Genomic DNA, 12466 nt, shown 5'->3' with positions numbered 1-12466 from the left:
ATAAAAAGTTATTAATAATAATAGATACGCTAGTTTTAAGCAAAGTGATAATAATTAACTGAACATCGATAAAGTAATTGAATCCCAGAGCACATATTAATGGCAAAATTGTCCTAACGAGAGACCAGAAAAAATTTCTGAAATTCAACCCTGATTTTTCTGATAGTTCAAATTATATACTAATAGACGAATTTTGTTATTTTTAAAGTTTTATTCTGAGAAATCAATACATTTAGTTATTAAATATGTAAAAATCATATTTTCAGTTTCAATATTAAAGTTGCATGGACGGAATGAAAACAAGAATATTTTCAAATAAATACTTTTTATATTAAGTTTGAAAATCTTTGTATAACATATTTTAGAAAGGTGTAAACGGTGCAGAAAAATTATCTAGTTTTGTACAAGAAAATTTGATACATTTTAAACTTTCAAACTTATCTATAATACACGTATTTTAAATACTCAAAAAAGGTTATCGAACTGTTTAATTAATTACATTTTAATTTTCATACGCTGACGAGAACAAAACAAATAAAACTTGAATCTTAAAACAGTTAGTGAGAAGAAATTTAAAGATTGCTATAAACATTTTTTAAATTTCTTTTTTCAAATGTAACGACTTCATCTTTAAAACACTTATCACTAGTTAGGGGTTTACAATAAATTAGCACGTATAGCATATCGAAAAATAGTTCTTCTTGTTCTCTATCTATCTATCTCGTATTGAGTTTAATATGATGATTGTTGCGTAATCGCTAATCCTCCCAAGTGCCGGCCGAAGATTTTTTGCTCGACCATGAGAAATTACTCGCGAAGAGCCGGTGGAAATGCCTTCCAGGAGGTCTTTTAAATATTAAGACTTAAAAGTTGATTTTTAATCATTAAGATTAAATTTATTTTATAATTTCTTTTCGATGAAGCAGGACTTTGGATTCCAAAATGAACTTTCTTACTCTGAAAATGTTTAAATAAAAATAACACGAATGCAAACTCGAATCACTTTTCAATATAATTTATAATTTCCATTGATAAGAATTTACATGCAGCAAATAATTTATTAAACTTTACATGTTTTTATTCGTTGGAAGTAAATATATTTTAAAGATAGAAAATAAAGAAGTAAATATACATTTAATGTTTTTTATGCGTTATTAGGATAAAAATATATTTCACTTTTAAGTAAACAAAGTTCTAAAATGCGCAGTGGATTCGAAAAGAAAAAAATCCGAAATAAATCGCTACGATATTTATGCACTTTTAAAAATGTATGGAACAATAACTTCGTAAGCGTGAACTATTTCGACAAATTACCAGAATATTTCATCGAATACTTTTAGCTAAACGTGTTTACGTGAGAATGCTACTCGACTTTAAGTTCTTTCCACTCGTTTGAGTTCCGCAAATCTCTCTTTCGTTTCTTGGTCACTTGATTTAGCATAAACCATTTCCATACGGAATCGCCGCAAAGCAGAAGCACACACTTGAAAATGTCGTGTAAGAAATAACCCGAGGTATAGTCGGATATTCCTAAAGTTCCAATGGCTTTTCTAGCAAAGTCGTCCGCAGTTAGAATCACGCCATCGATGTTTCCCACACGAATGCTCTTCGATACGGACTTTACGTAAAACGGAGAAAGCGATTGAATATGCAACCCCAGCGACGAATATTCTACGGAAATGCTTCTGGCCAATTGATCCCAAAATCCTTTACAGGCCGAATAAGTATTCATTCCCGGCGTGGGAACTAAGGAAGAAAACGACGTCAAGAAAATTATCGCTCCTTTCCTCTTAGACAGCATGGAAGGCAATACCAGATACGTCGCACGCACGGCCATCGTTAAGTATATATTGATCATTGTAAGCACGTTTTCTTCCGTTTCTTCTAAAAATAAACGGGGTAAATTGCCTAGAGTTCCGGCATTATGTACTAAAATTCCCACGTCTTTATCTTTCAGTTCGAAAGCCACTTTACGAAATTCGCCTTCTTCTGTAAAATTAGCAGAAACGTAGCGACAACGGACTCCGTACTTACTTTCGATTTCTTCCGCCGTCTTACGAAGAGATTCCCCGTCTCTGCCCGTAATGATGACGTCGGTGCCTTTTTCTGCCAAGAGAAAGGCGTAACTGCGTCCTATACCAGAATTTCCGCCGGTGATTAAGGCCCACTCTCCGTATTTCCTTCGAATGCTAGGGACGGATCGTGGAAGAAAATGCAGAAATATTAATTTACAGAAGATGTACGTCACGTACAGCGTTACCAAAATACCAATATTGACCAACAAATATTCGTAGGCGGAAAGATAATGCCGCAATTCGCAACGTAGCTGTTCTCTTTCGGTCATTTCGTCCCGATAGTTCTGTATGAAAATGAGAAGGTACTCCTCCCAGCAGACGTATTTCTCGCCACCGGGCAAACGTGTTTTTCCTCAAACTTAATTTCCTCTAGAAGACAATTAGTCACTTCATTTTTTTCCGATAATTTTGCAACCGTCGTGTCATTTCTTCTACCGATATAATTTTATATTCTATTTACGTACAAACATGACGAATTTGCATTTTGTTATTTAAGTTTGTTTCCTTAAATGAAGCAAAATGAAATGCTGGAATTATTTGGAGGTAGTGCGCCTAACAATCCATAATTCATGAATTTTTATATAATTCTTACTCCTTTCCTTAATATTTATTAATTTTAACTTTTCCCTGATAGAAAACTTTATTAAATAATGTTACACTCTTTAATAAAACGTAAAAAGGTGTCGTTTGTTGCGAAAGTTTTCAAATAAAAATTCACTTTAACAAATCTTTCTTTTATATTAAATATCATTTTACTAAATTTAAAAGTGAATTGTAAACAGAAGTTTCAGTTTGAGGATTTTCCTTAAATTAATTAATAAAAGCTAATTGAAAAATGTATTTACTGTAAATGGCATCATAATTTTCAATATTTTTGTTATAACAATACTCTTCGTTAATATTTCTTTATGGTGTATAAAAGTATAGAAATTTGAATATTCTATTTTTATAGAATATTATCTTACGTAAGTTATATATTGTTTTATGTTAAAATAGGAAAATATAATTCAATTAAAATAAACTCTTCTTTTTTTTATAATCGTCAAATAAATATTTTCTCGATAATTATATATTAATGGAAAATAATTAAGATAAACATTTCCTCGTGTAATTTTCAAGTTAAGAAATTCGCTAGATTGAAGACTTTGATTTCAAAGATAATTATTGTAATTATAGTATTAATAACAAAACTTTATTGATGCAATTAATAAATTTCAAACTAGCAAATGTGCTAATTTATTCTATGATGTTCTTTATTTTTTTGACCCTCCTCTCTGTGGGCAGTAAGAGAGCCCTTTTATCCAGTTAATCGTTGGTTTGGAGAAGCACACAATGGGAAGAACAGGTTTTAATGCCTCAAAAATTCCTGGAGTTTTTTGACCCTCCCGGCATCAGCCCAGTGATATCTCTACTTTAAAAGTAGAACATCGGATTAATTTTCTCTTGTATAATGTTTTTATGGTTAACAATGTTTCTCGTAATTGACGGAGAAACTGCATCTCGCATTATGAAGCTTTCGAGAAAAACGGAGGATTTGTAGTGAGTGCTCAAAGACAATTATCCGAGGGGCAAAGTTTGGAGAAAAACATTATAACAATAAATTTTTATTTAATTGTTGCTGTCAAAACCGCGTTGTTATTTATATATTGTATACTGGCACAATGAAGTGACCTCTTAACCAACACTTGGGAAAGTTTTCCATCTTTATTTAGTTAGATACTAACTAAATAAAGATGGAAAACTTGCCAAGTGTTGGTTAAGAGGTCACTTCATTGTGCCAGTATACAATAATAAACAACAATTTTGAGGTTTTTCTCACGTGTAAGGTATTGCAAGAATACAAAAGGACAGACAAAGCGTTGAAAATGTAAGATACATACATACATACAATCACTTTTACGATTATAGCTTGTGAACTCTGTTTAAAGGAAAAGCAAGTGTCCCGTTTGCCCCCCTCTACATTGATTTGCGTTTTAATTCACCAGTCCTTTAATATACTGTACTGTACAACGTTTTATTAATGTGGAGTACAATGCAAATAAACCGTGAAAGTTTCCGGATCGATGACACAATCCAAATTTGTTAATAACACGTCTTTGTGTAGTTTAACAGGCTACGCTTTTTCCCACAAAGCTCCTCAATTTTATTTATTGATGAATGAAAGAACTAGTGTTAAATAATTATTGATGTCAGAGAACCGTGTTTAGACTTTGTTGCTTCTATTATATGTCGATGTGATATAGTTCTGCGATGCCTCTTCAGCGCCAGCTAACTTATACTCGAGCCGCACATACCATTTCTTTATACTCCGAGAACTTCTCTAGATGTTCCTGCCTTTTGAAAAAAAATTTTTTTCGGATGTTTTTTAAGTCTCCAAATTTTTTCAAAATTTTTTCCCATGCGAAAAAATTTTATCGCGAATTAAATGTACCTTTAATGACGCACGATTAACACTTAATTGTTTTTATGGGATTTTTTTATCAAATTTTATTCATCGTTGTAAAGTTGTAGTGCATAAAGATTTTACTTCGGCAAAGTTATTTAAAGCTACTTTCTGATATCAAAAACGACCTCCAATAGTTTTTTAATTTTTTTAATTAATATATTTTATTATATATACGTTTAATTAAATCGGGGGGTCGGAAATCGCAACAAAAATGTACTTTTTTAAAAACATTTAAAAATATAAGGACAGCTAATATTCACCCTACTTTAAACCCTTCTCCTCCCGAGACTTCTATGAGAATGTCCCGGGAAATCCAACACCAGCTGTTCTCAAGGTCATCCAGCTGTAAACACAATTACTCATGGATGTCAGATTTCGCAGAAAGGCAAGGCAATGGAAAATAAAGTTCGAAGCTTTTTCTTCAAAATTAACGCATTCCTTCCTTTTTTTCAGTTTTAAGTATTTTTTATGTTTAATTACATTAAGATTAAAAATTGATCAGGAATAAAGCGGTTAATTGTTGCATTCTAGCCCAATGTAATTGTTATGTAAAAGACACTGTCAATATCAGAATTATTATTATTGTTTTGATAATTTGTACTTGGATATACAATTCAATTCTTTATTGTATGAACCTTAGTTCGTTACAAGGGGGTTAAAGTCTAACAAAAACTAAAGTCATTACAAAGGCTTAGTACAAGATAATACAAAATTAAATACACTATAATAATAAATTTTTGATAAACACGATAAATATCTTAGAGACTTATATCTCGTCAAATACTTTTTCGTGCATGCTCCAAATTTCGCACACAATGATAAAATACATGTTCCCATGTTTTATACACTCGAATATTACAACTAATGCAAATTCTCTCGGGATCTATTATTAGTCTGATATTTTGCGTCAAAATATAATTTTGGACATAGTTCAGTTGCAGGATTAATCGTTTTATATGATAACTAGCAGACCCCGCCACGCCTTCTTGTGGCTCAAAATGTATCTATTATAAATGTATAACACTTCCTCCATGGGGGAAAAGTTTCGAAAAATTTCTTCTTAGTGTACATTCTCTTGACGTACCCTATTAAAACGCAATCAAAAACGCAAAAACCCACATCTAAAATAGTATAATAGAAGCCAAGTTCTTCACAGTAAGCTTTAATCCTGTCCCTCTCCCCTGCGGTGGGAATATCGAAAAATCCCTTTTTTGTGTACATTCTGTTGACGTACTCTATTAAAACGCAATCAAAAATGCAAAAAACCTCAGCTAAAATAGTATAAATACAAGCAGAGTTCTTTACGAGGAAGGCTTACCGTAAAGAACTGTCCATCTCCCATGTTTAACGGAATAATATACAGCCTATATCCACCCTGAAGTTCCGTTCTAAATATTGGTGAAAGAATTTTTGAAATCGAATTTCAAAAATTCTTTCACCAATATTTAGAATGGAACTTCAGGGTGGATATAGACTGTATATTAGGCTGTAATGAGTAGTTTCGCAGGTAATTTCCGAAACTACTCATTCGATTTCAAAAATTCTTTCACCAATATATTACCTGCTGCATACAAACTAACATACATACAAACATTACCTCTTTATAATATTAGTATAGATTTATGTACAAACACAGATAATCCTCAAACATAAAACTTCTTTTAATACTACCATATAATTGAAAACGTTTGTTATTTTCTAACAAAGACAAATCTTCTTGTATGCTTTGTTTACAACACACTTATAATTAACGCTTGATGATTTTCGATCAAATGAGAATCTCAAGACAACCACAAAAAAGAGAAACCGTGTCAATCTAATAAAATTTCAATTCCAACGACCAATTTTATGTATTATTATTAGCGATGTAACGAATATTCGGTTACTATTCGGCCTATTCGGCCGAATACCGAATACCTAAAAACAAGAGTAATAAATAACAAAAACACAGTAAATTAATCGTTTTGGTACTTAGATTTAATGTTATCGAGTTAGTGTTGTTTGTTTATATTTATTTATAACTTGTAACATGCACAAAATAAAAAAGAAAATAATATTAGTCACACGTATTCACAATTTATAATTACAAAGATCAGCACACGTACACACCTATTCGTTCGAGAATCGTCGCACATCTGAGGCTCTGACCCTGTCTATTCCTGTTTTTAAGCGCTCGTCTTTGCTCTTCCCTTTCTCTTTCCTCTATCGCTCTAATCCATGTATGCCTGTGCATACATCATAATACGCGCTTACGATACTTTCGATTCGTCACTTTTCCGTCGTAGAGTTCCCATTTTACAATTACGTGACTCATAGCCTGGTGATAACAAAAAAAAAGAGACAGATAGGACGTCGATATAAGTCACAGTTATGATTTCACAGATTCGAGACAGCTTGGTAGCCCGAACGGTCCCAGGCTTTCGCCCGTGCACGCTAAGTGACTTTCATTACAAGCATTTAGCTTTCCGAAGTCTATGACAATAATTGTTTGTCATTGACGGACGCGAATTTCGCGCCAATAAGCTGCCTCGACTTGTTCGATTACGTTATCAACTCAATTTCATATTTATTTTCACATTTTCACTTCGCGGTCCTTCTCTGTTCTTTTTCCGTTATTTACACGTGTACGTCATTTCATTGTTATCCACATTTGATATCATCATTTATCGCATACTTCCATGACACTCTTGTCTGTCCGCTACAACCGCCAAGAATTAACGCGATTGGCGAAGCGTAGTGACAGCGGGCCAATAGAGAGCGGGGTCCTTGCCATAATGCGGTTTGCGCGCCAATTTTCGTACGTGCGTTAATCGAGCCGAATAGTTTGGCCGAATATTCGGCTATCCGGCCACGCTCTTGGCCGAATATTCGGTATTCGTCCTGAGGCCGAATATACTATTCGTTACAACACTATTATCCATCGTTGAATATGATTTATACACGTTTACAACGTTTTCTAACCAATTGCTGTTCGTTCGTCTACCAATTATCTTTTTGGATTACAAAGACGCTACACACTGCACGATTTATACAGTTTGTTATAAACCACTTTAACATAACTCTTATCATCTAATTTCAACACTCTGACCCAAAAATCCTACTATCAACAGAACTAATTTCAACTCTTAAAATAATAAGCTGCAAACAATCAAATGCCATTTTAGCCCTACGTATAATATAAGTTTTAGCCTATAAAAATTCAAGAATTTTTCTGTATCCCTCATTGTAAATTCCACTTTAAAAACAGTCAATTTAATAATTATAAAGCATTTCCTGTTTGCAATTAAGAGAAATATCAAATGTTTTACAATTATCAAACTTATTAATTGCAAAAAAGAAAAACGCTTTGAAACAAATAATGCTTAATGCATTGTTTAATTGTTAAGTTTCAATGAAAAAATGTTTAAGCAATTTTTCATATTGATCGAAGTCAATTTACAAAGATTACGAAGTATTTTGATATGTAAGTATATACTTTCTTATTGTGAATAATAAAATATATTTATTGAACATTAATTGTGAAATTACAGAACCAGGACCGTCCGAAGTATTTTGATATGTAAGTATATACTTTCTTATTGTGAATAATAAAATATATTTATTGAACATTAATTGTGAAATTACAGAACCAGGACCGTCCTTTACACTTAAGCCATTAGTACAGCACTGTAAATTGTCTTGTATTCCTGATTACTTTTTATATAGCCATTTGTTGTATTGCTAGCTAGCAGCTTAGCAGCACTGATTATGTATGTCGTTTGTGTTAAATTAATGGTCACATCTTGACCCATGTGATCCCCCAACCACTCTTCTTCCTTCTTTTTCTCCTTCCTTCCTTCGTTTCTTCCTCTCCCTTCTCCTCCCCTCCCCCTCCCCTCCCCCCCTCCCTTCCCTCCTTTTGTATTCCGGGCTATGATGAAAGGCGAGGCTATCACAACTGTCAACTGTCAGCTATATATCGACAACTTAATACACTCGGAGTTAAGTAAGCCCTTACAAAATGAAAAGAACAGTATACAACATATTGATCCCGACAATTTATGAGCCTTACCTTAATTGATGCCACAGAGACCGCTAGACATAGTTACCACATAGTAAAAGACAGTGATACCTTTGAGTACGACACGGGAAGACCTTCGGCTGCACTGTTAGCTGTTAGCTTTTAATCTTGTATACAGGCAAAGATAGTCGATATACTAGCAAAAATCGTAGCAATGCCAACTATTCCCACTCATGGACAGATCTATGTTTTTCGAGGCATAGGACTTATTGAAGTCCAATGGGGCCCCACTTTTTTTTACATTAAGAATCTTTAAATTGGGTTTAAAAGTCATTTATATAACATTATTATTATACTGTATAATTAATATTAACTATTTTTTACTATACGATAAGTGCTCATTGTTAATCAAAAAGTATTAGAAATTTATGATGATAATTCAATTTTTGTGGGCCCTCCACTCTTGGGGCCCAGGGCTTAAGCCTATTATTGTTTCACTGATCTCATTTCATTTCCCACTAAAATACGGCAATCGAAATATTTCTTTTTAGAAACTTAACCGAAAGATAGTAAAAATCAGTTTTGAATCAGACTTATGTTTGTTTTATTTTCAATATTGGCACTGGCGCGTGTTCAATTATCGAATGTTTTAAAACTTTATTTGAATTCCCTTATACTAGTGCTTAATAAATGTATTTACACGACTGCATCACGTGCCTGATAAGACAAGAGATACAAATTTTGTAATTCGTAATCCATCTGAAAAACACTCGAAATTAAATATATCTAAGAAGAAAACGTTAATAAAATAATAACAATATTTACGATTAGTATAACGCGTACTTTAGCATAATTTTACATTTAAAAAGAATGGAATATTTCACGTTATATCCGCAATACGGTATCTGTTTTTACCGGGTGTGAGGAATTAAAGACAATGATAATTGACACATCGAGAAAATTATATTCTACTTTTGCCAATAACGTAAGTATTTATTCCGAAAAAACATAATTTCGAGCCTAATTTCTACTCTAACATTCTGTAGTTAAGATGAAATTATTTTTGAAGATTTACGTGGTAATTATAAAGAAATTATTTTTCAGTTCCCTCGCACTACTAGTTGACACAGCCTACAACAAATTCACTACAAGTTGACATTCTACTGGGCTAATAGTTGACATTTAACCATCGACATCAATTAATGTCGAAAACCGATATTTAATTCTATATCCAGTTGCAATGATTTTTGAATTGAAAGAACTTCTTGGGTGATTCTTGAAATTGTAATAAAAAACTTGACTAAATTATTAAATAGATAAATTACTGCAGTTTAACGTTTCAATCCAGAAATAATGCATAAATAAATTTTATTGCGTAAATAATAAAATTTTATTAGTCGAACATAGAAGAGGCGTGTCTGTGGATCCAATAATATTAAATGCCACCTGTCGAACCGATTTGTCTCGCATATCGTTAAAGGCGATACTCGGATCAGGTTTAAAACAATTTTGATTAAAGACAATTATTCGTAAAATAGCGTTATTGAAAATTCTTATTAAGATTTCTATCTGTCATTGTTACATTTTATGTATTGTTTTCTTGTTAGATAGCGAGCAAAGCGGAAGAAAGAGGAAAATGAAGGTTATATTCACTCTTCTTCTTGTGGGAATCTTTATTCAAGCGATGAGTAAGTGTTGATTTTCCCATTCGCATTTAATTATTTTTAAACATTTATTCATAAGATTTCATATTTTTCTTAGTCGATGTGGGATTTGCATCTAATGGCGTACCTGGCAAGTGCAAAACTCCGGGTGGATGCAGTAATTATTGCAAAGAAACGTCTAACACAATGGGTCTGTGCAAAAAATCAAAATGTTATTGCGCTAAATACTAATAGACCTGTTAACAATTATCATTTTCATAAATAAAAGTATGATGTTAAAATCTACTTCGCTATATTTTATTAATTGAAAGGTATTAATTATATAGGGTGTTCCTAAAGTCTAGACACATAGGTAACGCCCACCTCACCTTGCCCTTTTGACTTCTTTTTCTGGGAAATGATAAAGGATAAGATAAAAATCGCAGATGTAACATACCTGATTGAACGCATAAAGAGTGAATATGCTAAAATTGACTGCAATGTGGATTTAGATCGAGTTTCTGTGAATTTTGCAAAGCGCATCAAGCATTGCATTTCAAATGACGGAAATCCTCTCGAAGACGTTATTTAATATTCCAATTGAATAAAATATTCTTAATAAATTTATATTTTGAAAATGCGTGTTTTTGCCTGTGTCCAGACTTTAGGGACACCAAGTATAATATTTGTGCGATTTGAAATTATAACTATATTAAATTTAATTCACAAGAAATAAATATAAGTTTGTATTCTTTATTACTAAACTCTATTTATAAGTATAAATTCTACTCTTAAGTAGGGTAAAAAATACAAGTTTAGCTGTAACTTTCTAACACCCGATATCGGGTATGATTTTTCACTGGTTGGGACACAGTTTCAATCCCACCTAGGTTACCTAGACAACGGATATTTGTGCGCAATCACTTTAAATTTCGTCGAGGACTCGCTTCTTGCCACAATGAGACAATAAGTTATGGTTATAAAAGTTTAATTTAAAAATATAACGTATTACACTAATTTAATATTAACAGTTATACGCTTTAATTATGCTTGTATTTTCACCCACGAATTAATTTTCTTTGGGTTTCTTCAACACGTAAAGAGACGTTTTTTAAGTATTTTCATAAATTATTTCCTTTTTAGTGTAGAAAAAAGGAAGAAACGAGACTTAAGAAAAAAACGAGAATTCCGCATTTAATGTCAATAACAGTTACAGAGGAAATGATTACCTTGTAAAAAATTATAAAATATATTTCTTATAATAACAGAACCTTAAATAAAAATACAAATAATATTTCTTTTCCCGAGTGATACGATTTGCATTACTTAAATGTAAAACGTCTATTAAAACAAGAAATAAAACATCTTTAGGCGAAGAACGTAACTTTCGAACATTATGATAAATCTAAAAAACCAATAGAACTTTAAATATTCGGAAATGGAATACAAATTTTCTAAGTTAGATTTAAACTAACATAGGCACGAGAACGGCATAAGCGTAGAAATAAATTATAAACATTTACATGCCGTTAGTAAATTTAGAATTACTGCAAATGGCGACATAAATGTTAAACGTCCGGACTTTTAAAAAGTAATACCCAAGCTTTTTGGGAGACCCAATTAGATTTATAACAGGATTCCTATCTTTCAATAAATAATGCCTCCCAGATAAAAGTAACTTTTTGCCAACACGTTGCATTAGCTGCGAAGTCTCATCCGATTTCGGCACACGATTTCTCTTCACCATACTCCTAGAAAGTTCCTTAATGCACTTGTTCTTACGGATATCCTTCTGGTGTTCGGTATCATGGCCACGATATAAAAATATCGGCATCGCTATTCGGCTGTGGAACCAAATATACTCCCGATATTTCTAGTGTGGAAAATACATCTTTGTCGTTGCGGCATAGCCTATGCAAGGTTATTTGCGGCTTAAGAGAAAAATAAACTCATATTTTTTAAAAATTTTGGTGATGCGTAATGAAATGGTCCCTGCCATTTCGTTATGCATTTTTAAGAAATTTTTAAGAAATATTTGCCGTAAGAAAACAATACATAAAATATAACAATGACAGACAGAAATCTTAATAAGAATTTTTAATAACGCTATTTTACTAATAATTGTCTTTAATCAAAATTGTTTAAAACCTGGTCTGAGTGTCGCCTTTAACGATATGCGAGACAAATCGATTCGACAGGTGGCATTTAATATTATTGGATCCACAGACACGCCTCTTCTATGTTCGACTAATAAAATTTTATTATTTACGCAATAAAATTTATTTATGCATTATTTCTGGAT

At 32.3% G+C, this 12466-nt stretch overlaps 1 protein-coding gene and 1 long non-coding RNA gene across 2 annotated transcripts; one reads left to right on the top strand and one right to left on the bottom strand.

Moving 5' to 3' along the window:
• Nucleotides 1–1144: 1144 nt before the first annotated feature.
• Nucleotides 1145–2356, bottom strand: LOC111628394 (hydroxysteroid dehydrogenase-like protein 1). Its single transcript, XM_023372170.1, has one exon. The coding sequence runs from the start codon at nucleotides 2342–2344 to the stop codon at nucleotides 1364–1366; it is 981 nt and encodes a 326-aa protein (XP_023227938.1). The 5' UTR covers nucleotides 2345–2356; the 3' UTR covers nucleotides 1145–1363.
• Nucleotides 2357–9926: 7570 nt separating this feature from the next.
• LOC111628397 lies at nucleotides 9927–10293 on the top strand. The gene is made up of 3 exons (XR_002757165.1): nucleotides 9927–10050; nucleotides 10129–10209; nucleotides 10283–10293. It is a non-coding gene; the product is annotated as an uncharacterized LOC111628397 (long non-coding RNA).
• The last annotated feature ends 2173 nt before the right edge of the window (nucleotides 10294–12466 follow it).

Source organism: Centruroides sculpturatus, unplaced genomic scaffold, assembly GCF_000671375.1.
Source record: "Centruroides sculpturatus isolate CEXI.00-Female unplaced genomic scaffold, Cexi_2.0 scaffold483, whole genome shotgun sequence".
NCBI lineage: Eukaryota > Metazoa > Arthropoda > Arachnida > Scorpiones > Buthidae > Centruroides > Centruroides sculpturatus.
Note: the sequence above shows the minus strand (reverse complement) of the source record. Positions and strands in the feature narration are given on the sequence as shown.

What these genes read in the sequence shown, in the direction of transcription:
- LOC111628394 (XM_023372170.1), bottom strand. Translation starts at nt 2,344, where the DNA reads ATGACCGAAAGAGAACAGCTACGTTGCGAATTGCGGCATTATCTTTCC.